The 26,486-nt window shown below is 41.3% G+C and overlaps 1 protein-coding gene across 1 annotated transcript in view; it reads left to right on the top strand.

Annotated features, from left to right (window-relative positions):
• The window catches only part of pdhx (pyruvate dehydrogenase complex component X), a 35,624-nt gene extending 11,440 nt beyond the window's left edge, over positions 1–24,184 (top strand). The window contains exons 4-11 of the mRNA XM_072435221.1: positions 2,954–3,150; positions 5,193–5,291; positions 9,933–10,128; positions 10,575–10,722; positions 12,211–12,269; positions 12,868–13,026; positions 22,860–22,924; positions 23,927–24,184. Coding sequence (XP_072291322.1) covers positions 2,954–3,150; positions 5,193–5,291; positions 9,933–10,128; positions 10,575–10,722; positions 12,211–12,269; positions 12,868–13,026; positions 22,860–22,924; positions 23,927–24,182 — 1,179 coding nt within the window. The 3' untranslated portion in view covers positions 24,183–24,184. The remainder of the gene's footprint in view (positions 1–2,953; positions 3,151–5,192; positions 5,292–9,932; positions 10,129–10,574; positions 10,723–12,210; positions 12,270–12,867; positions 13,027–22,859; positions 22,925–23,926) is intronic.
• The last annotated feature ends 2,302 nt before the right edge of the window (positions 24,185–26,486 follow it).

Below are 26,486 nucleotides of genomic sequence, written 5' to 3'. Positions count from 1 at the left end.
TGTGGATTTGGCGTACCAGCGTAACAAGACAGTGAATCAATGGCTGACGGCTTTCAGCAGCATGAAAATACATCCATCGCACTCTGGGAGCACTGGACTTTCACAGTTTTGCTTTTGACTGGTTTGTCAGGGCAACTTTGTTTGAGTGATGGAAAATGTCCCATTAGAGACTTTTAGTGTTGAAAATGTGGAGAGCAAGAGTATTGTGGTGCGACAAGTTGAGCAGTACAATACAAAGCAAGAGTGGTTATAGAGGTAAAGATACCCGTGTTGAATAGTTGGTGTTTTATTTGTGCTGCTGAAGTGCAAGATCATTGTAAACGACTCATAAACTGCATACTTTATGACAGATTAGACTACACATTTCACTAAAATGTAGTGAACATTTATTTCATATTGTTCCCCAATTTGACCATTTTGGTGACAGCCTAATTGTACTTCCTGGTTGGACATAGCAGCAGATATGACATGGGTAATTCTACAACTGTTTCCTAGCAACCAGAACTGTGTGGTGTTATGGAGCATGTCTTCAACATGAGCCTGAAGCTGAGGGTGGTACCACAGGTCTGGAAGACCTCCTGTCTGGTACCTGTGCCCAAGACACCGCGCGCCAAAGACTTCAACAGCTTCAGGCCAGTGGCTCTCACGTCCCACCTGATGAAGACACTGGAGCGGCTGGTCCTGGACCACCTCCGCTCCACCGTGAGCTCAGCCATGGACCCGCTGCAGTTTGCATATCGGCCTGGCATCGGAGTGGAGGACGCCATCATCTTCGTGCTGCACTGCTCTCTCTCTCACCTGGAAAAGCCTGGCAGCTCTGTGAGGATTCTGTTCTTCGATCTTTCCAGCACCTTCAACACCATCCAGCCGCTGCTCCTGAGGGACAAGCTGGAGACGGCTGGTGTGGAGTATGACCTGGCAGAGTGGATCCTGGACTACCTCACAGACCGACCCCAGTTTGTGAGAGCACGGGACTGTGTGTCTGACACTCGGACCTGCAGTGTGGGGGTGCCCCAGGGCACTGTCCTCGCGCCCTTTCTCTTCACCCTCTACACTGCAGACCTCAGACACGACACGGACAGCTGTGTCCTGCAGAAGTTCTCTGATGACTCTGCCATCATCGGACTCATCACGGACGACGATGATGTGGAGTACAGAGGACTGGCGCAGGACTTTGTGGACTGGTGTCAGCGGAACCACCTCCTCATCAACGCGGGGAAGACCAAGGAGATGGTGGTGGATTTCCGCAGACGTCACCCCACTGCCCCCTCACCAGTGAACATCCAGGGACGGGACATTGAGAGAGTGGACTCATACAAGTACCTGGGTGTTCATCTGAACCACAAACTGGACTGGACTCATAACACAGACACACTGTACAGGAAGAGCCAGAGTCGGCTCTACCTCCTGAGGAGACTCAGGTCTTTTGGAGTGACAGGGCCACTCATGAAGACCTTCTACGACTCTGTGGTGGCATCAGCCCTCCTGTACGGTGTGGCCTGCTGGAGCAGCAGCATCACAGAGAGGGAGAGGAAGAGGCTGGACAGAGTCATCAAGAAGTCCAGCTCCGTCCTGGGCTGCGCTCTGGACTCGGTGCAGGAGGTTTTGCAGGTCTTTCCTTCCTGCTGCTGTCAGACTTTATAACAAACACTGTTAGTCCTGAACACTCGCAATACTGACCTAACCATGTGCAATTCCGTCATATGTGCAATTACTGTCGTGATTCATGTGCAATTACTGTGAAATTCATCTGCAATCCATGTGCCGTCGTGAAACATATTCATGTGCAATAACTGTCGTGATCACATGCAATGGTATTTATGTATTTATTTATTTATTTTTATCTTTATTATTTTTTCCCCTCCATCCCTTGTTGGGTTTTGTCTATGGGAGTTTTTGTTTATAGGAGATCTTCTACTGAAAGTGTTTTTCAAACTTCCTATAAGTAATCTGTTCTTTTCTTCTGTATCTACCTCTGTATCTACCTGCGTTGCACCAATGAAATTTCCCCACGTGGGACAATAAAGGAATATCTTATCTTATCTTAATGTAAACACTATAATTTACATAGAAGTTCAAATGTTATGACATAACACCTTTATTTTGTTAAATGATTGTTTAAAATGTCAGAAATTTGTGTCAGTCGTGTGTATGGTATTATGTGAATGTTGGATGAGACGTATTGATTACATAGACAGAGAGTTTTAGTTTTAAATATTGTAAAACTACACCGATTATAAATATATACGCAGCACTTGTGTTTTTGTTTCCATTTTTCATGAGATGAACTCAAAGCTATTAAACCTTTTCTATATACACAAAAGACCAATTTCTCTGAAACACTGCTCACAAATCTGTGAAAACCGGTCTTACTGAGCAGTTCATTTTGATATTAATATTCCATCTCGCAGGTGTAGGAATATTGCAACAGGTGTGCTTTAGGCTGGTCACAATAACAGGCCACTCTGAAATGTTCGATTTTGCTTTATTGGGGGGTCAGAAAACCTGTCGGTATCTGGCTGCTGAAGTTGCTAGATATTATCAGGACCTGGAACACACTGTCATATTTTCCAATCCAGTGTCCCAAACATGCTCAATGGGCAACATTAATATGCCATTCATCCACAACCATCACCTCATGTTGATCATGCACGGCCCCATGTTGCACACCTCTCTACACAATTCCTGGAAGCTGAAGACATCTCCGTTCTTGTATGGCCAGCACACTCACCCACGTGGTGTATGTTCACAGTCGACAGAACACCACAAACAACGTTTTTACCATGTGTATACTTATTGATTAATGAAAACTAAATGATTATATTAAAAAATGACAAAAAAATTGGCAAAAAAATGGGCTGTTGAATTAACAAATCCACTGCAATGCCATCCCGAGCTTTACTTACCGTTTTAAGTTTGCTTCTTCAATAACCCATATTTCTGTTTCCCTTAGATGGAGGAGGGCAGTCGGGCCGTGCGCCTGGGCACTCTGATCGCCCTGATGGTGGAGGAGGGTCAGGACTGGAAGCAGGTGGAGATTCCCTCTGCTGAAGCTGTTGTTGCTGCTGCTCCATCTGAGGCTGCCCCTGCCCCAGAAGCCACTGCACCCGCACCAACACAACCCGCCACTCCAAAACACACGTCTGGACTGTAAGTTACTATACTATAAATAACATGATTAATAATTGTGTGTTTATCCTCATTGTATGCTACTCTTCCATGTAAAATTGATTGAAATGTGCGTTTTCAAATCCAAATGTATTGACAGCAGGTTGACAGATGGATCATCCACTCCAGTCTGCTGCGTGAAAAAAAAAAAATTGGACCATGAAATGCGCCATTGAACCAAAGAATAATGACTGCCATATAGAAAATCATGCACCAATAGATCAAAATATATTATCCATGCTAAATGTGTCACAAAAAAAAAAATCATACAAAATAATGAAATGGACAGTATGTAGGGAAATAAATGATGCTGTGTAGCTATTTACAATATTGACATGATATTCTGAATTGAAAATGCCAGATTATGTATTTGTTTGCTGTAATCTATGATACCGGTGGAGTATTTTTTTTCTATTTCTAACATTTTAAATCTCAAAATTGGTCTAATCTGCCCATTCACAAGTATGTTGACGATGATTGTGAGAAGTAACATCAAGTTGCTGATTATTCATGATTATTGACACCATGACCACAGTAAAATAATTGATTTTCGCTCATTAAAATTTTCAATGGATCAAAATTACTCTACTGTCTGACCAGCTTTACACAAATCAACCTTTCTGAATTATGAAGTCAAGTTAATGAATGCACTTATAGTCTATAAGTCAACATAGCATTTTGTATAGTAATATTATAATAGAAGAAAAAAATATGTTACTTCAGTTAAATCTATACTAAAATGTTCACTAATTATGAGAATCTTGACCTTCCTAATTACAACAAAGTGCCACACGGCCAGACCGTAGCTATGTCTTTTCATTTGTGCCAAAATTACAACATATATTACCAATTAAGACTAAATAATTGGAGAACATAGTAGGGACATAGTGATGTGTATGGAGGGTCGGTGTGAACAGGACCTTTGTGATCAATGGCCTCTTGGTTAAAGGAGAATAAAAATTACTGCATGAATCACTCACACAGACAAGTACCGTATTTTCCGGAGTATAAGTCGCACCGAACTATAAGCCAAAAAATGCAAAATAGAGAAGAAAAAACATGTATAAGTTGCACTGGTGTATAAAATGTAGTTGCAAGTGTGAAAATAACAAATAATATCACATATCAGTTGCTAGCCCTGCGACGAGTTGGCCACTGTCCAGGGTGTACCCGGCCTAAGGCCCGAAGTCACTGGGATAGGCTCCAGTCACCCGCGACCCTGAAAGGGAACAAGCGGTAGAAAATGGATGGATGGATATCAGTTGCTCCGGAGTATAAATATAAGTATAAGTTACACCCCGGCCAAAACTATGAAAAAAAGTGCGGAAATATGGTATAACATGGTTTAAAGCCATTTTATACCATTTTTGTTTCATCATCATCATCATCATCATCATCATCATCATCATCATCATCATCATCATCATCATCATCAAGTAAACATGGTGGTATTCCTTATTGACAAAATAAATGCCACGGTAAAGAGGATTTCCGTCCAAACAAACGTGAGCTGTTGTGCAAACATTTTGTGCTGAGTCCAGAAGTCTTCAGGTTTCATCATCCTGACACTTAAAGATGTAGAGCAGGCCCGATTTATGGAAGATTCCACACAGGGAACAAGCCTGAGGGTCCACGTCAATACCACCCGCTCTGACATTTACATTGATCGTGTGCCCTGTGGTAAACACAACATGCATCACATCAGAAACAATTAAAGGTGACAGAGAGAGAATGTGCGTCATTAATGTGTCAGTCTCCAAAACGCTGTGTCCTCATTGAATTCTTTTCTTCTTATAGATGAGTTCACCATACAATTATTATGCTGGTATCACTAATAGAGGCTTATGTAACTGCTTTCACTGTTATTAAAATGCACATATGTTAAAGCACATAATATTTGGTCTGGGAAAGAGTCGACCGAGAGAACATTGTTGACATTTATTTTTCTTGGGATACAACTATGTTAGACGGCCCTGTTAGACCATGTATTTAAATGAAAAATGTTCTTTTGCTCTTTTCTCTAGCTTGCGTCTTAGTCCGGCAGCGAGACACATCCTGGACTCACATGGGCTTGACCCAAAGTTGGCCACGGCCACTGGACGAAGAGGACTCGTTACCAAGGAGTAAGTCTGCACTCACACTAAAACTACGCTAAGGTCAAATAGTGTTTTATCTTATTACAAATCAGCAATCATGAGAATTATGTTTGCCTGGCCTTCCACAGCAGACCAGTTTTGACTGTGTTTAATCCCTGGTGGGTTAATGCCCTTGTGGTGGTCTGTGATGTCTTTACTAGTATCATGCTGCCACATGTAGCTTCCTCCAGGCGGCTATGATTCCTCTCATAAAGTAAACTGTGACTGGACTAAAAAATCTCTTTCTGCTGCAATAAGGACAATTTTGAAATGATGGGGCTTGGAGCATTAACAGTGTATGTTTATAAAATCTGCAAAGGTCGGTCTTGTAACAAGACTTTGTTGTGCGCCATTAGTTTCCTTGTTTTGTTATTTTCATTGTATATATATTGTCCCAGCATTGCACTAAGAATACATTTGATTGGGAAATTGAATTAAGGCTGCTGTTATTATTAAGGCAAGTGGCTCCAGTTTTCAGAGACTGAATAAGCTTTCAGAATTGAACTTAATCAATTGTTGTTTGTATTTGAAGCTATGATAATTATAATAAAGTGCTCAACCCTGAAATACATTTCAATACTCTTGTTAAGTGCTTTGTGCAAGAAATGTTAAATTGACACATTATACATGCTGTGTGGGATTTGTGTCTTCATTCAAATGAACTGTCCTTCATAGTTTGTTTATACAAACGGGACATTAGCCTATCTGCAGGAGGCACCTGTTAGCATCTGAGCACACACACACAAAAACACACTCACAGTGTCTATGAAGTACAGAGCACCAGGTTCTGTGATGATGGGCACATGCAGGCACAGGAATGGCAGAAGGGTTTGGGTAAGTGAAAGAGCGTGTTAGCATTGTGACACTTTAATCTTGTTATATCACGAGTTCACAGTAAAGAAAGCTGTTAGCTGCAAACAAACTCGCACAGCTACCTGCTGTCAGGAGGGAACTGATTGAATGCTCTCGTTACCCAGCTCAAACCCTGCTGGGGAATCTCATTAGGGAACTTCAGTCTCCATGGCAACCCAGTCTCCAGGACCCACTGGTGGCCATAGTAACAGACCGTGTACCACAGGGAGAAGGGAGAGGTACTCAATGTGGCTTATGAAGCAACCCCTTTTTACTTAAATTCTTAATTTAATCTTTGTCTAATTGTTATATTCTCTGACCTCACTAACTACAATTAATTCCCACAGAAACAAAGAGAAAGTGTTGGCAATCACCTCCAGAGTCTCGCTCTAAAACATACAAATCAAGTTAGAAATCTGTGGGTAATAATAGACTCAGACTTGAACTTTAACACTCACATCAAATCAATAACATCAGCAGCTTTTTACCATCTAAAAAACATTGCCAAAATCAAAAGTATAGAGTCTAAACCAGACTTGGAGAGACTTATCCATATGTTTGTCTCCAGTAGATTAAACTACTGTAACAACCTGATCACTGGCCTCTCCAAACGAGCTGTAAAACAGCTGCAGTACATCCAGAACGCTGCTGCTCGGGTCCTGACCAGAACCAGGAAGTACCATCACATTAGTCCTGTTCTCAGGTCTCTGCACTGGCTCCTGTGGCTCAGAGAATAGACTTTAAAGCAGCTCTGCTTGTATACAATTCTCTCCATGGCCTAGCACCAAAGTACATCTCGGACTCTGAGGACCTCAGAGACCGGCCTCCTGCTGGTGCCCAGCGTTAGGACTAAAAAAGGGGAATCGTTTCAGTTTTATGCAGCTAAAATGTTAAAATCTTATTTAGCTGTGCATATGACTGAAATGATTTGATTTGCGCTATTGTCTTTTATGTTTTAGACTGTTTTGTGATTTCTGTATTTTAATTCATTTTTCTTGTTGTGTGAAGCACTTTTAATTGCCTTGTGGAAGAATTGTGCTGTACGAATAATCTTGCATTGTCTTGCCTACAACTTGATTGGTGCATCAAAAGGTGAAGTAATTTAACATCTCTTGTCTATATTATTGCCACTGATGGTCTCTTCAAACATGTTTGATCATACACTTAAAACTGTAAAATTGTATTGTGCCTGGAGTAATCACTCTGCATTGTAAACTAAAGCTCCTAAAAAGTTTCACACCGGCTGAGCTTCTTGAGAAAAGGCCAGAATAGACATGGTTTCCTTCCTTTTGTTGTGGGCCACATTGGAGCAGGGGTCCCCTCGCTCTGGTCTTTGCACTGGAGCCTGGCTTTATTGGGCCTGAATAACATGGGTGTCACACAACCTATGGATGAGATCATGGTGTGTTACATAACCCACAGGAAGCCTTCAAAACAGGTTCATTGTCAACGACAAAAATACAAAGTATGTCACTGTAAAAATGTTTTTACTCCAAAATCCATTATTTTTTCTTTAATTCAACTTGATTCAAAATATTCATTCATGGAAAAGGGACTCAAAATGTACTATTTCATATATAAAGCATAATCCCATGACATCATCATTTCCACCCTTTGTGTTAAATGATTTGTTATTTTCTCCTCCTTACAAAGTGTGCATGCTTATTAACAGCAGGCTCATTGAAAAAGGTGTAAAGCGAGACCATTCCTCTCATGGCAAAGCTCATGTTTATTCATGTTGAAGTGCCACAGTCGGTCCTAGGTGGCAGCACAAGCCACTTTATTAATGGCTGCCTTTGTACATGTGCTGCTGGTTTAGTTCACACTGGTGCATGTGTGGGCTGTTGCTTCTGCTTCTTAGGATTCTTTTCTTTTCCTTTGGCCTGGCCCTCTGTACACTCAATCGGTCAACGAGAACAGCCCTGTCGCCTCTGACCAGATTTTCATGCTCAAATACGGCAATCGGACTCAAAATGTCTTAAAATCTCTAGAACTGACTTAGAAATAAAAGTTACAAATACTGCAGGAAGTGGTGGGGTGGGCAATATTGACAAAAATGAATACCTCAATATATTTTTGACAATGTGCTCATAATGCATCATGAATGTGCCTTTTAAATGTTTTGGTTGAGGTTCAAGTATTGCATAGATCGTGAACAAACCATGAAATTAACAACTCAAAGGCAGAAATATCAGTTTATACCTTTTTGTTTGGGGAGGGTTAGGTCTAATATGTGTCTTAACCTAGACTACAAATGACAGAATAAATGTTTGTCGGGAAAAAACATGACAAAATATGACAGATTGAATAATAATATAAACTCGTGTCTATGCAATGTATTAAGGCTAAACCAGCAATAAAAGTAGGACGTGCAGTATTTAAAGGTGCTGTACTTGAAAACAGAAGTAGTTAATTGTATTCATTTTTGAACTATTTGCATCGGTCCACATTGTATTGCTCACTTACCCTACTTATTTCTGAGCATCCTAATTATTAACTGCAAGTTTATGAATGCTTTTCACAACTTTCAGAGGCCAGAGGGAATTTTGCCGTCACAGTAAAGCTAACGACAACCAGCAATAAGCCATGGTGCAGACTACATTTCACGTCAACGCGTCAAACTTTAGTCAATCGGGACCCCACAGACTTAGAATGTCGATAGTCCTTGGCTTCAGCAACAGTTGTTGAGGAAGTGTCATGTTTACTGATGGGGATTTCCAAGTGGGCCCAGTCGTCTGACCACAAATACACACAATACTGAGAGGAAACGTGTGCGCACCTGGACCGATTCTCACAACAGGAGCAGGGGCAGCTGGTCAGGACATGATACCTTCCCTGGCCACCCCATATCCTGCATATCTCAAAATTACTACAATTATTATAAGCCCGCAATAAAAACGTCCAAAGCTTGTGATGTCTTGGTCATTGCTTTTAGTATGCTGGCAAATGGAAAGTCGATATGTCTCCACTCGCTTCATACAAGACCTGTTTGGCCATAATGAGCTGAAGTTGTGGATTAAGTTGTTGCAGCGCGCCCTCGTTGACACTTGATACAAGCCCCGGCGGGTTAGTTTGTTCCCTGGAGAGCTGCTCCTGCTGCTGCTGCTGCTGCTGCCGCTGCCGCTGCCGCTGCTGCTGCCGCTGCCGCTGCCGACGACGACAACGACGACGACGACGACGACGACGACGACGACATGGTTTCAGATAGATGGCCCATAGTTACCCCCAGAAAACCCTGTCTGCCATAATTAATCTAAAAATGTAGTCTGCGGAGATGTAACAATGTTTTGGTTTTTGTGTGTGTGTGTGTGTTTTTTTTTTTTTTTTTTTTTTATACACATGCTCGGGGGTAATTGGCTATGTGGTAACTATTGACCACACGACCTATGTTGTTTCAACTCTTTCAACTGCTTCTGAAACTGACAATTATGAATATGATTATCAACCACATAGCTGGTTAGCCTCTGTCATGCCTTTTTAGATATTAGTATTTGTATTTCTCTTAAACGCTTTGGCAAAAATGAATAAGAAATGTGCTTTCGGAACCACAGCAAACTGATTTATTTATTCGTTTTTGGTTATATATATTTATTTTTTTATGTGGGCAGGACTGTTGAGCTCCATTTAGTATGCATTTACTAAACTGGGCTTTTTTTTTTTTTTTTTTATATTAATTTACTTTGAACAAGCCCCGGATTTACTTGTTTGATGATATGTTTTTTCTTAAATGCTTTTTTTAATTGTTGTTTAATTGTGTTTTTTCTCTTCTAATTTCAGAGATGCACTAAATCTCTTGAAGGCTTCTCCTGGTGCCAAACTTACACCACCTCTGCCCTCGGCCCCAGGTCCGGCTGCCCCAGGTCCGGCTGCCCCCGCCCCTGCTCCAGCAGCAGTACCAGCAGCAGTAGCCGCTCCCCCCGGCAGCAGACCCAACATCCCTCCTCTGTCTGTGCCAGGGAAGCCGGGAGCACCGGTGAGCCGCCACACCTTATCTCACTTTACCAGTGATATTGTTCTTTAATGCTGTTTGATGACTGGAACCTGTAGTTCTTTGTTTGAAAGATCCGATTCAGTCTGTAACGAGACCGTTGAATATTATGTTCTCAAATTCTATACATAGATTCTGTTACAAACAACAGGATGCAGTGTAGACATTTCTGACAACTTGCAATAGAAAATAATGCAATGATTCAAGGTGTCTGCAAGATATGCTTATTAGAGAACGAAACGTTTTACAATGCGTACATAAATACCTCTTCAGTCCACTCACTGAATCATCTTTTTTTTAATATATATAATATATATATATATATATATATATATATATATATATATATATATATATATATATTATGGCTGCTATTTTTAAACACATAATGTCTATTGCATTTAGTAATTCTTGAATCTGCTCTTCCTCAGGGTACATTCACAGAAATCCCAGCCACAAATGTGCGGCGTGTGATCGCTCAGAGGCTAACGCAGTCGAAGACCACCATTCCTCACGCATACGCCACTGTGGACTGTGACATGGCGGCCGTCATGCAACTGCGCAAAGATTTAGCCCAAGGTATATCAAAATAACCCAATACAACTTCATGTCATGTGACTGGGAAGAATGTCCTCGTTAACTTGGCGCATGACTTCCTATTTCACTAATGCATATCAACAATTCACACAGTGTTAGTTCCTTTTATTTAGCGCAACGTTATCTAAGAATCGCTTCAAATTACAATCTGTAAGCTTTAGATATTGGCAACTGGCAACATATCAAGCCATGCCTAAGCTTCCGCAACTCGCCAGTGAACACATTTAAGTTTTCCGCTGCCACTTTGAAATGAAAAAATGTTTAGTGTTTAGATTCTCTAGCATTGCACTTAAAGACATGTCTGTACCATCCTTAAAGGAGTTTGAACAGAGTGTACTGTTGTGGTGAATCATTTTTTCTCGGTCACCAGTATGTGCATTGAATTTCCTTGGTCTTGCCTTTTAGATACATGCATGTTGTGTGACGGTTGGTTAAGTATATAAAAGCTGACCATCTGACTAAAACGTGACTAGATCGTCTCTGCACTTGTGTATCTGCTTAAACAAACACAGTTTGCCGCTTTACTTCCTTGGAAACGGTTTCTAACCACACTTCTTGCAGCAGATTTGGTGTGTGGTTGGAAGTCATAAAGCATAAACTCAGAAAAGGGAAGGTTAACATGATGTTGTAACATGATATTTTACAGTCTAAAGGTGCCTGTTTTGGCCCTGAAAATGTTATCGCTTTGCCCGTAATGTTCCTTTTATACGTATCGATCTTGCATTTACTCGATTACAGTTGTTTTTATTGCTGAAAAATACGTTGATCAACATGCACTCTGACTGCAAGTGGGCTCGCCTCTGTACAGATCTGACCTGTAACTTCGCCTGGTGGCATTACCTGCTTGTCCGCCATGCTGTGGAACATTCAAAGCAAAGCAATGACATCTTAATGGAGTCAAGCAGGGAAAAGTTACATAGTGCCTCTTTAAACATGTTCACGTCAAAGTGCTCTAGAGCTCGATGCTAATCTTTTATATTATGTTCTGCACTTTCTCCTTCTGAAACCTGGCCCTTTATAGACGGTAGTTAATTAGACGTCGGTGCTGATCAAGTCTCTGTCACAAGTACTCAGCCTGTCTAAAACATGCTCATCTATAAAACAAACATGAAGGCTCCGTGCCATGAGGAAATGGTCTGATCATCCCAGGCCATTAGGTTGCGTGTGTGTGTGTTCTGGGGGATTCTGCGCCGGTTGTTTTTGCCGGGCCTCTTTGTTCCGGGGCAGAGAGATTTCACGGTTAGCTCATTAATCATCCTGCTCATGGCATTCATAACAGTCTGGTACAGCTCTGTGGACTCCAGTTGGCAGCAGCGCAGGCCCAGGCCGACTGTCCCCCCGGTCTAATACAGCAAACACTGAGAAATACAGTGCCCACTCGGTGGTTGGGTGGTTCTTCTTGTCTTGTCTGTTTGCTTAAGACAAAATTAGACCAACAGATGTTCTCATTAATGCTTTTTGTCTTTCCAGAACAAATTAAAGTGTCCGTTAATGACTTCATTATCAAGGCAGCGGCTGTTACACTGAAAGTAAGTAGAATGTAATTAATTTTCACACAATCCTCCATGTATGCAGAGTTGCAAATGTTTTTTTGTCTTTCATATAAAGTAGTAAACCGTATTAATTGGATCAACAAAGAGTGGATTAGACCCTGAACTACACAAGTTTGACCACTGCAGACCACATACTTGTATGAGAGGTTTACACTACATGTCCGTATCAACAGAAACAGCTGACATGGCTGATGAGCATATTCCAAAGATTAAAACAATGTAAAATCAGAAGTTTCTGCTTGTGTTACGGTGCTTTGCTTGAGGAATGCAGAGCGTGAATGTGCTTTTAAGTTTTACAGTTACAGTACAGAGAATCTTTAATGTCTGCTGGCGTAAACATTGTCATAAACACATGGACAAGCACTGTTTCAATTCGTTTCATCCAAGACTCTTCACCACATTACAAAAGAAATGAGCACTTAACTTGCCTAAAGCTATCTTAATGTTGTCTGTGTAATCCCTCATTTGTCCAGGAGAGTTCATTGTAGAAAAATATTCAGTTTTAGTCATCCGAAAACCAAACGTGTCCGCATGACTACAACTGAATGCATCTTAATGTTGTTGTATCCATTAGGAAATGCCTGAAGTGAATGTGACATGGGCGGGAGACGGACCACACGCACTCGACACAATCCACATCTCAATCGCCGTAGCGACAGAGCGAGGCCTCATCACGCCCATCATTAAAGATGCTGCTAGCAAAGGTGTCCAGGAGATCTCAGCTAATGCCAAGGTAAACGGTCTAATACAAACTTCAACAGCGACACATCACAAACTGTGGTCAGAGAGTCTCACTTCCTCTTAGTTTGCCTGGCTCCGCCTCTGTTTGTTTTACGGCAGAACATTGGTATTATAACTTAGGACAGTAAACATGGTCACTGCTGTATGTTCTCTCAGCTTAGAATGAACAAGATAATTAAAATGCTATAAATGAAAACAAAAATCTCCCAAGTAAAGCACAAAGGGGAAATGGCATTCACAGATTGTTTTTAAAGGTTATACATGACTTATTTGTGTCTCCAGATACAAAGTAAATCTGTACAAATCAAATCTTGCTTTTAATGATGACAAGTGTAATGACAATTTATTTGCAGTCTCAAAAATGTTAGACTTAAGATGACGTATGCTATTTGTTAAAAGTGCACTATGTAACTTTTCTGGTGTGCACTCAATTGTCTGCTTGTCTCCATGGAGATGACATTGCTTTGCCCAGAATATTACACACAGTATGACACCGAACTGTTCTATCTTACATTGATTTAATTACATGTGTTTTTATTCATAAAAAAATACCTTGAAAAACATGCCTTCATACAGAGAGCAGGGTCACCTCTCCACAGATCTGACCTGTAACTTGTCACCTGTTTGTGTCCGTAGAGAGAGACAGGTTTTATGACAAACTCTGATCCTCCACCAGATGAATTAAGTCTTTAAGTATGAAACACTCTAAATAGACTGTATGTTTACATCCCTGTGCATTGTGTGTCTGAAGATGCTCTCTATGTGGTTGTTGTGTTGTGTAAACCTGCAGAGCATACCACATTAGACACATCCTGGCTCCTGTAGGGAACTGGTTGTATACGCCGGGGCTGGGTTTTGGGCTTTGCTGGTCTCAGCTGTTAGTGGCCACATGTGGAGCACAAAGCAGTGATTGTTGTTTCTTTATCCTACACACACGCACGCGCGCACACACACACCTACACACAAACACACACACCTAAACACAGACGCACACACACACACACACACACACCCTTACACACCTACACACACACACAAACACAGACACACCTACACACACACACACACACACACACAGACACATGCACACACACACGCACACACACCTTCGCACACGCACCCGCACACACACCTTCACACAAACACAGACACACACGCACACAGACACGCACACAGATACACACACACAGACATACACACACACACATACACACACACACATGCGCACACACACACACACACACATGCACACAGCAGCTGGGGATAGACATTTATAACAGGCATGAGCTCTAAATATAATGGCTTGTACATTCTACAGCACATGGCCTATAGGGTACAGTAGACTGCATAATTGGTGTCTTTTATCTCATTTCTGGGCATGGATGAATGAGGGTGGAATTGCAGCTTTCTCTATTATTTGTTTTCAATATATGTGCCGTTATGGTTTTTGTGCTGTAAGTATATCCTCATTTTAAACTCAACCATTTTGCTCAATTTGGACTTGAATGTACATTGGCCATACAAAAGAGGCGCAGTGGGTGCAATGAGCCACTTCTTTATGCACGTTTTAATTGGTCTGGAGTTTAAAATGAAGCTGCAATATGGATGAGCTTAAAGGTCACACGGCTCCATTTGATAATAATAGCGCATCAGTCTGTTTCTTCCCCTTCACAAATGCTGAGAACCATCTGACGGTGTCACGTTGTCGTCCACACTGACTCGCTCTGGGCTTTTCTGCGCTGGTGCCTTTTCTGCGATAGCCTTTCGAACACATTTTGATGACGCGAGCGACGTTAAAATGAGAATATTTTAGTTCTTGCTGATTCCGTGTTTATATTTGGGCGTTGTTTTCTGACTCTCCTCTTTCCGTGGTAACTGGTAACGCATATGTTTCCTCCTCCGCCATTGCCAAACGACCGCTGCAGCGTGTCATGCTCTATTTGTTTATGGATTCACCAAAGCTGCCGCTGATAACGTGTCTCAAAGTGCTCTACTGCTCATTTGGGTGTTGCCTATTCCCTTCCCTCATTCTGACAGTGAGCACTCGACTGACTTTCGTTTATAAGATAAGATAAGATAAGATATTCCTTTATTGTCCCACATGGGGAAATTTTATTGGTGCAACGCAGGTAGATACAGAGGTAGATACAGAAGAACAGATCACTTATAGGAAGTCTGAAAATCACTTTCAGTAGAAGATCTCCTATAAATAAATAAAAACTCCCATAGACAAATAAATAAATAAATAAATACCATTGCATGTGATCACGACATAATTGCACATGAATATGTGTCACGACAGCACATAGATTGCACATGAATTTCACAGTAATTGCACAGTAATTGCACATATGACAAAATTGCACATCAGTATTAGGTTAGGTCAGTATTGCGAGTGTTCAGGACTAACAGTTTTTGTTATAAAGTCTGACAGCAGCAGGAAGGAAAGACCTACGGAACCTTTCCTTCACACAGCGAGGGTGGATCAGTCTCTCACTGAAGCTGCTCTCCAGAGCGGACAGAGTGTCCTGCAGGGGGTGACACTCATGGTCCAGCATAGATGTGAATCTAGCCAGGACCCTCCTGTCCCCCACCTCCTGCACCGAGTCCAGAGCACAGCCCAGGACGGAGCTGGACTTCTTGATGACTCTGTCCAGCCTCTTCCTCTCCCTCTCTGTGATGCTGCTGCTCCAGCAGGCCACACCATACAGGAGGGCCGATGCCACCACAGAGTCGTAGAAGGTCTTCAGGAGTGGCCCTGTCACTCCAAAAGACCTGAGTCTCCTCAGGAGGTAGAGCCGACTCTGGCTCTTCCTGTGTTATGAGTCCAGTCCAGTTTGTGGTTCAGATGAACACCCAGGTACTTGTATGAGTCCACTCTCTCAATGTCCCGTCCCTGAATGTTCACTGGTGAGGGGGCAGTGGGGTGACGTCTGCGGAAATCCACCACCATCTCCTTGGTCTTCCCCGCGTTGATGAGGAGGTGGTTCCGCTGACACCAGTCCACAAAGTCCTGCGCCAGTCCTCTGTACTCCGCGTCATCGTCGTCCGTGATGAGTCCGATGATGGCAGAGTCGTCAGAGAATGTCATGGAATTAGACATACACCCGATGCTATTCCTTAACACATTGAGAACACAATTCAACCTAGAATATGAAACGACACAGAAACATCAGACATTTGTGTGGCATGCATGGGAGAAAACGCGGGGACTGTGTCAGCCAGGCCGTTGTAAGGAGCCTGGCTGACCCTCCTGCGTCTCACCCCCGCGTCTCACACCGTTTTTTCCCATGCTGGTTGGTTTTATTAGATATTCTGGAATAGGCGGGTCACATTTCTCATTGGTCAGCCTCACATCAAGGCACTTGGTATTTTTCCGTAGAGATCAAGCCTTGGGTAAACATTACCCAGACTCCTCTGGGTTATCACCCCCCTAGGGTAAACATCCTTTGGCCCATCTTTATGACCCCTTCACAAATCCAGTTTGTCACACACCCGTTCTTCTCTTAGACTAATGATGCAGATAAAATATCACTATTATGCAGATAAAATACATCACAGAAATATACTCATATATTCACATTTTATCACATTTCCCTCCTGTTTATCAAAGCATTAGTCTACTGTCTCATATGCCAAACACATTATTCTTTTCAGTTTTCAACATGTCTTTCATATTGGTGTTAAAATGACACTTTTACACACAAAAAGTGATGCACATTTCTCAACATTGAACAAAATTATTTTCTCTCGGCCCACAACATTTCTACAGCATTACTGTCCTAAATTTTGAGTCAGATTGGTCAATCTCTGTAATTTGACGAACAGACAATTTATCTTGTCTATAATTTTGTGCGGTGTGATGGGAAATATAAAAGTACAAGCGGAAAGCCCTTAAACCCGCTGCTCTCTGGTCAGTCACTTTGACTCGTCAGGGACCTCTCTGGACACCCCAATAGACTCAAATACGTAGTATCAGGTGCTACTGGAACCAGATTGTCCACTAACCTCTCGACCTTGACCCTGCGGTATGGTTCTGGGTGATGCTGGTCTTTGTTATGACCATGGCTGGCCACAAAAGGGATACATAGGCACAACGTCCCACAAGTGTCCCCACATCACCATACGTCCTCTCTTGGTTCCTTAAGAGACCTCCTTCCGCTGCTCGCTTCGCTCACACCTATTACACATATGAACTGGTACATTTCCCATCTCAATTCATAATCTCATTAACATTACATGTAGTTATGTTGTAGCAGATAAAAAACTCTCTTAGTTAGTGCAAACAACTGTGGCTGTATAATATGCCATTGTGTTTCTTCAGCTTCTGTCATGTCAATTATACATTGTACATTATACATTATGCATTTCATAACCTTTCAAGTTGATCACTTATTTTCTTCCCTCTATTCCATTAACCGGTATACACAGTTGTGTATGTTGATCGATTGTCCCGATTGTCCCGTTTGTATAATACAGGTGTTCAGCACCCATATTACCGTCATCACTTGATGATGATAACTGTTGATTCTTTTTCACAGAGTATGGTACTCTGCGCACCGTAGCCTCTGGCTCTCGTCCATTGTAGCAGAGTATCGTACTCTACCGTAGACTCTGGACAAAACTCATACAAACGAAGTCCTGCGTTTGCGATGTTATGGATCTGCCGCTGTGTTGTCCAGACATTTCTCTCACTTTCCCATGAGAGCACCCATGTTCTCGTCCTCCCCTGGTCGGTGTGAGGACGACACGTTGTGGCTCCGTCCACTGGCTGTCCACTTGGCTCCGTCTCTGTAAACACCACATCTCCAACACGTTCTGCTGTGGTGATAAACAAAGTCTTTTCGACAGTTCAGTGTATTTCAAACAGTTTTCTTGTTTACAAATTTTTTTTAGTAATTATTGATTCGGAATATTTGTTTACACGTACATCCCTCCTTTTTGAGATATGGAATTCCCATTTCTCAAACTTCTACACAATTCTACATTTAAACAAAATTCAATAATCCAGATAGTTTACAACGTTCACTAATCCAAGATGTAATCAAGGAAGAGATGGAATTGCGTCTGTCACTCCACTCCGCAATGTCACCTCTTGACCTTTCACAGTTCAGTGGTCACATCCCTGGCTGAGCCCCCCCTTACACGGCGCTGGGCTCCCACCCTGTGTGTCTGTAATCCGACACTGCCTCTGCGATCTGTAACTTGTAAATCTGTTTTACCACCATTTGTTTCAAACTCCAAATGTTTCAAACTCTAAAAGTTTCAAACTCTAAAAGTCTGGTGTCCACGTGTGCGTGCATATGTATGTATGTATGTATTCAAATACATCAAACAATAATAATTATCTCAATAATTCCCCCGTTGAGCTGACCATAAGGGTCAGTTCACAACTTTGAATTTTTCACATAATTAATAATTTCACATCTCCTCTGTGGGTGTGGCCTGAATAATGTCACCCATCTAATGTAATATGTGCTAATCTTCTATATGTGCTTCAGGTGAGTTTCAAACTCAATCTCTCACACCTGCTCATGTGGTGCTTTACAAACATTGTGTATTAGTTTGTTCTAGCAAGTCTATATGTGTATTAACATCAAAATGATTCTAAACCTTCCCCTTGTCCATAAGGCACGTCTCTTGTATCAACCTGTTTTTCCCATTGTTGCCTACTTTCTTTGTCTTTCCTTTGTCACGTCACATCTTCCTCTCTGTCTTCCCCTCTGTCTCTCTTTGTCTTCCTCTCGTAACGGAGGAAACACCCATTTCCAAATTTCTAAACCTGCTTTTTCTTTCTCTCTTTTCCTTACTCTTACCCTTCACTTGTAACCTGCTTTTACTTTCTCATTGCTTCTGATATAACTATCAGACGCTGCATCCCCTGGGATTCCCCTGTTAGTTATTCAAATATCCCCGTCATTCTGCTTCTAAACTCATGTATTGATTACCCATCCCCCTGGTTATAGTTTTCACTATCTTCAGGTAATCTGCGGGTCTCGTAAAATTTATTCTTCTGCATTACACTCCTCCCCCCGGGTCCGTCCTGACTCCGTCCTGAGTCCTATAATGTTTAAGTCCTGTTATCACTGGTTTTCATAACTTCTATAGCGTCTAAATTTAGATGATATTGTCTTATTTAAATCCATTCAATTCTTGATTGAATCTCACAATCCTTCAGGTATTTACTTTAGATTGTCAAATTCTTTCCCTGTTAATTTTAACTTTTCCTATTACCCATCACGTCAACCCTCCCCCTGAGGTGTTGCTGTTAGTGTCCCTGTGATCCGTAAAGATAACAACATCTGCTCCATCCTGAGTGCTCCAGATTCTTTGCCAGTCAATAGCCCCTTATCTCTGACTATCTTTATGACTTGGTGTCCTGTTGTCTTTAGTTAATGACCCATTCATGTCTTTCCAAGGAGGACATCGGACGTCACTATTTAACTTATTCCCTCACTTACGTCTACATGCAATACGAGGTTTCCTCATGATAATACAAATAAATAAGTTACTGATATAACTTTTACTATCACTTTACTTACTGCCCGTTCTATGTCCAAAAACATCAGTAGTCACCCATTTACCCACATTATCACTTCCAGGCCTGTGCCTGCATTTGATCCTAAATTTAAAAACCCTTCTGTCTTTTCGTCCTGTACTTTCATCTAGTCATGCATTAAGTCCAAAAAAGATAATTTTCGTCAAGTCCAAAAATAAAACAAAACAAAACGTGGGTTTGTTCTGTGCACTCAAAAAACACGATACTGTAAAAACACAACTTTTGTCTTCTATGTCGGGGACAGGAAGTGTCCTGTCTGTGATCACATTCCCCCAAAATATCGGCCATCTATAAAAATCTGAATTCATCTTCATCTCTTATCAAGTTTAATGACATCTTTATAATTGATTGTTGTCAATCAAAACAAAAACCCAAATTTTTTTCTACAGATCTGTTCTCATTACTAAAATTTAAAACCAGCTGAGTTTAGTTTTACTTATTAATTCACGTTCAGAGCGTCCTCTGAACTGCTTTCCCTTCTCCTGTCTTGTTGACCCCCCTTATCTCCCCCTCTCTGCCACGTCATCTGAGCACGCTGGAAGTCTCCCTCCAAAATCCTCTTATGACTTTTCCTTTGTCTTTTTACAGTTTGGGGTGATAATTCTGGCATTATGTGGTCTCGGTCGTCTGAGAGAAATGCTACTTGCTTTACAGTCACGTCATATCTCAAGCTTCTAGTAGAATTTCTTATTGATTTTCCACCGGAGATAATGCTGGGTGTTTAAAGATTCACCCGTGACTGCAAATTTTAGATCTCTCAGAATAACGCCTTGTGACCCTTGTATGATTAATTGTGATTCTCACACTCGTTAATGAATCACTTATTAATCCTCATTCACACATTCACACTTCTCTCTTACTTACTTCGCTCGTGCACAGCGCTTACATTCACACATCTTTATGTCAGTAACAACTCGGCATAAGGCTTCATTACTTTCTTTCGGTGAGAAACTTAACTCATGGTGAGCAATTTAACTCCTTTATGTGAGAAACTTATCTACACAAAGCCAACCAATATTTTTTTTTTAATGAGTAAATATTAAACTCCTGTATTTTATTTAATGAGTAAATATTAAACTCCTGTATTTTATTTAATGAGTAAATATTAAACTCCTGTATTTTTGACTGAGAAATATTAAACTCCTGTATTTTTTGTCAATGAGAAATATTAAACTCCTGTATTTTTTGTCAGTGAGAAATATTAAACTCCTGTATTTTTTGTCAGTGAGAAATATTAAACTCCTGTATTTTTTGACTGAGAAATATTAAACTCCTCTTTATGCGAGTAACTAAACTCCTGCATAAAGCCTATGCATAAAACATTTCATGGCTAACTCTTTCACACACAAAGTTTTGTCTGACCTTCTTCGTCGCCTGTGTTCTCCTGCTGCTTCGAAACGACGCGCTCTCCTCGCGGAGACTGAGGTGCGATGGGCGGCCACGGGAAAAGTGGACTTCCTTTAGCTGTGCACAGACTTCACCGATTCACCCGTCAATCTCCGCGAAGGGGCTGCTTGCCATCCGGCTCGAAGGACCAGAAAATGTCATGGAATTAGACATACACCGATGCTATTCCGTAACACATCGAGAACACAATTCAACTTAGAATATGAAACGACACAGAAACATCAGACATTTGTGTGGCATGCATGGGAGAAAACGCGGGGACTGTGTCAGCCAGGCCGTTGTAAGGAGCCTGGCTGACCCTCCTGCGTCTCACCCCCGCGTCTCACACCGTTTTTTCCCATGCTGGTTGGTTTTATTAGATATTCTGGAATAGGCGGGTCACATTTCTCATTGGTCAGCCTCACATCAAGGCACTTGGTATTTTTCCGTAGAGATCAAGCCTTGGGTAAACATTACCCAGACTCCTCTGGGTTATCACCCCCCCTAGGGTAAACATCCTTTGGCCCATCTTTATGACCCCTTCACAAATCCAGTTTGTCACACACCCGTTCTTCTCTTAGACTAATGATGCAGATAAAATATCACTATTATGCAGATAAAATACATCACAGAAATATACTCATATATTCACATTTTATCACAGAGAACTTCTGCAGGACACAGCTGTCCGTGTCATGTCTGAAGTCTGCAGTGTAAAGGGTGAAGAGAAAGGGCGCGAGGACAGTGCCCTGGGGCGCCCCGACACTGCAGGTCCGAGTGTCAGACACACAGTTCTGGGCTCTCACAAACTGGGGTCGGTCTGTGAGGTAGTCCAGGATCCACTCTGCCAGGTCATACTCCACACCAGCCGTCTCCAGCTTGTCCCTCAGGAGCAGCGGCTGATCTTCTCGCTTTCTGTTGTGGCGGATGTTGCCCGGTTGGGATTTGAGCTGGATTTCTGGTTTGTAGTTATCGAAAGTCAAAGAGACACGTCAAAGCGGCACCAACATCCCACCCAATTTGTGTGAGGAAAAAAATATTATGGAATGTGGAATTAGTCACATTTTTAATTGAGATTTGGAATTTCTAACTGTCAATAGGATGTTTGGGTCGTTTTGGGCCACAGCCAATCCATTGTCGGTAAAATAATGTGGTTTAGAGGTTAATTCAAAGAGAAATTTGACTGTTTTTTTTGTGTTCAATGGTTAAACGCTTCTCTTGATTATGTTCAGGAAATTACTGTAGTTAATTGTAACAAGACAAAACAGAAATCAAGTTGGAATTGATCAACATGAAGAAAACAATGATGCATTTATTTTATTTTTTAATAGTCATATCGCCCAGTCCTATATTTGATCTAATCCAGTTGAAGAGATTGGTGTGTTGTTTACGGTAGATGGTAGAATGTAAACACAAACCCAAATGTTGCTATCACAACCAGCCAGGAACTCTCTTCATTACAAAGACATTTATAGTTGATCAGTTAAAACATTTAGGCAAGGCAAGTTTATTTATAGAGCACAATCTGTGCACAAGGCTATTCAAAGTGCTTCACACAACAGGAAAAAAATACATCACAAAAACATGACAGAAATCACAGGTTTATAGGTGATTAGTTCAAGTAGTTTTGTCAAGAGTCGATGCAATCAAAGGAGAGCATGAATTCCAACTTCTCAAACCATTTAATTGCATCTGAAAAATAAACTCGTTGAAATGTCTAGATTTTTTAAACGGTGATCACTTTAAAACCTCCATCATAGTTTTGTCACTGTATCTCTAGATGTCATGCCACCAGAAATGCAAGCAATGACATGGTTAATTGTGAATGCATTGTTTTTAAATATATCTATGTTGTATTTGTATTTTCTTTCCTCCTTTAGACCTTGGCTCAAAAGGCCCGAGATGGCAAACTCCTACCTGAAGAATACCAGGGCGGTTCATTCAGGTATTTTTTTTCCCCCCAAAGCTTTATTTGCTCCATTCTGCATTACATTACCAAGAAACTAATGATACTTGGAACAAATATCCATTGATTTCGCTTTGGTTTATTCTGCTTTTTACTCTGAGACACAGACAGTTACTGTGCCATCAGTTGTAAAAAGTAGAAGGCAGGCGTTTCAACTCATTTGAATTAATGGCATCATTTGGACTTGAATGGGGTTTCTGTGTCAGGCAGAGACGATGATTTCTTATGGTGATGCTCCTTTTTGTCCTCAAGGGAATATATTCATACTGATCTATTCCGCCTTCAGTCCCTCGGGTTTGCATTCTCATTAAGGTGAATGGCAGACTGTGGGCCTGAGGGTCAAACTTACTCGCTTCAAATATTGTGCACATATTGTGCACCCTGTTTCAAGGTACACTAAACAACATTATAATCTTCACCTGACTGGCCAGTGGCTCCCAGTCTACAGCACTTACTATACTTAGAGAAGCAAAAATAATGTGCCACGCATCATTCATAATGGGGCGGGACTGCTACTGGCTGTTGACCCAGAACGCCTCATAATCTTTGCATTTATATTCATAAAACACTATTTTGAATATACTTGAAGTCCTGTTGCATACATGCAACATATTTTGATTTGTGTTGTGGTGGTTGAATGTAAGAAATATCTGCGTTCAGTTATTTGTATAAGCAAGGTATTGATAAAGGAACTAAAAAACCTGGATCATTTCTGATTTTCAAAAAAATCCACTCATTTATTATCTGCTTCCCTTTGAAAAAGTGACGTCTGACGTAACACCGGCCTTAACATTTGCAATATCTTAACAACAGATTTCTGATGTTGTGCTCGTTCATGATTATGAACGGTAATTGTTTATAATGTTCCGTAATATTCTGATTTGTATAACAAAACTTCAGCATTTATGGGTCACACTTGGCCAACACTTGTTTAAACACAAACTGTATCTCTTTCTTTACTTCCCCCCCTCCGTTCTGCAGCATATCCAACCTGGGCATGTTCGGCATCAGTGGCTTCAGCGCGGTCATCAACCCTCCCCAAGCTTGTATCCTCGCCGTGGGGTCGTCCAGGAAGGAGCTGCAGCTGAGCGAGAACCACCAGAGCCTCCAGACCAGGCAGCTCATGACCGTTACACTGTCCAGCGACGGGCGGCTGGTGGATGACGAATTGGCCTCGCGCTTTCTCGATAAGTTCAGAGCCAACCTGGAGCAGCCTCAACGCATGGCACTTCCGTAAACGGGGAAATCTTGACGACAGGGAATTGAAAATGTCCTAACATGGCCTAGGTTTTGTGAGCTCGTGCAGAAAGTATGTTTATGTTTGCTTTAGGAACCTGGCTACACAACATGAATATGACACAGATTATGCCTGTAATTGTAGAGAAAGGCATTCTTGTTGATCTGATATTTCAATGGAATTTATTTGGACAACACAGACACATAGGGTTATAACACGTATGTTTAAAGTTCCATGTATACGTATCCCTTTAACGCCCCAGGACAGTTATTTATAAAAATGTATGTTTTCTGGTTGTCTGTACAGTTACAATTTGGTGTAAATGGGGTGGTGCCAAATGCAACTGATATGTTCTAGTGTGTATATATAGTTCAACTGATAATGCACTGGAAAAAAGCTTATTATCTTTGTTCACTGTATTTATTCAGAAACTCATTTTGTTCTCTAATAACAACGTCATTCAATCCACATGCAAATAAAACACTCTTCAACTTTACTTATTTGTCCTTTTTTCATTCCACCACATACAGATTTCAGAGCTGGATCAGTTAATTAGTCTAAATGTCTTCCTTAATCATTTCATAAAGTCTTAATAGGATATTTTGCTAGAGTGAGTATGCAGGTCAGTGTCTGCTGGCAGATGTGTGTCGCCGCCGTCAGCCCCGGCAGAACAGATGTTCATTCATATACACGGAGCAGAGCGTTGTTCTCATCACAGGGTTCAAACGGAGAAGGCTGTACTAAAGGTCACTGGCTGTTTTGTATGCTTTGCAGAAATGTACAATACTTTTCATATTATTCATTCACCACTCTGTCGGATTGTTAAAAATATTGATGCCTAGATACAGTACTTATCCATCCTAAAAGTAGTAAGGCATTTGAACAAGTGTCGATACTCCAAAATAACAATCTGGACAAAATGTAACATATACTGCACAGATTTATAATGGTCTATAATGACCTGTATCACAAACGCATGATAATATTCAAGAAAATGCCATAAATGTGTTTTGTCTAAAAAGTAAAAAATAAATGGCTGTGGTATTGTAATTGAGTATCAAATGTTTTCCTTTAGTATTGAAATCTAATTTTAAATATTTCCTCCGTCACGCCTGACTGACAAAAGTGTAGATGCCAGTTTGTGCTTCACACTGGAAAATACTAAGTCTTTCCCAAGGACAACTAGAAGTATGCAGTGAGTGAATATGATCCTTCAGTTTGGTGCAAAATGTGCGACTTCCATACCACGGAAGGGAATATTACTTAGCCACTTAAGCTCTTTATAAGATATGTTATTGCATATATTGATAGTATTGTATACTGTTGTTTTTTTTTAATTAACCAAAAAACATGTAATGGTTTTGGTCTTGTTAGTTAGATAACTCACCCACACCTTGTTGTTGAGCATCAGCAGCACATAGTATTATTACAAACTCACATCTGTGTGTATGTTTCCTCTCTTTTACATCTCAGTCATCTCTTCACTCATTCTGTTTTTCTGGGACATGTCATTCTGGTTGCTCTGGCATCAAATAAAGACGTGTGTACTCTGCGCTGAGAAGGGCCCTATAATGAAAGTAGCAGACACACAAGGCGAGGCGCGGATAACAGGCAAACCTCAGCTGTACTCTAATGTACGGGTTACCACGGAGACGCACGGTACATTCACATAAATGTAATGTGCCCTTCAACACAGCCAGCCGAGTGTGCTTGGACAGTTTATTATTGTTATATGTACCAAATTGATTTGTAGTAAATTGAACGATATCAGATGTTGGTGAAAAATATGTGTTGAAATCAATATTAGTGCGTGGGTGTGTGATGTGTTAAGAACATATAGATGCTGATGTGTGGAAAAAACTGTGACAGATAGAGCAAATATCCAAATACCGGTACAAAGATCAAATGATAACCAAATGCATGTTTTTTTTTAGTCCCTCAGCCTGCACGGTCCACAGCTTTTGAAGATGATTAGTCATTTTAAAATTGGGTTACCTATGTGTTGAGAAGATGGCACACACACAGCAAAATGGTTAAGATTTAAATTTCCTATACTTGGTATGGACTCTGCGTTTGCATGTTCTATTTCTGGGTGGTTTTCTTTTGGAGACGGCCTATAACATGTAGTGTAGTGTTCATCCACCTGAAGAGAATCGGTTCTGACCTGCACCACGTTCTGTTGTCGGGCCCTCACCAACACTCACTTGCCTAGTATGAATATGGTGTTGACTTGAATGATTGGTGGTGGTCTGAGGGGCCAGTGGCGCTGATTGGAAGCCTCACTTACATCAGTCTGCCCTAGGG

The sequence above is a fragment of the Eucyclogobius newberryi genome, unplaced genomic scaffold (assembly GCF_026437365.1).
Source record: "Eucyclogobius newberryi isolate DKJ021-1_F unplaced genomic scaffold, fEucNew1.0.hap1 SCAF_7, whole genome shotgun sequence".
NCBI lineage: Eukaryota > Metazoa > Chordata > Actinopteri > Gobiiformes > Gobiidae > Eucyclogobius > Eucyclogobius newberryi.
Note: the sequence above shows the minus strand (reverse complement) of the source record. Positions and strands in the feature narration are given on the sequence as shown.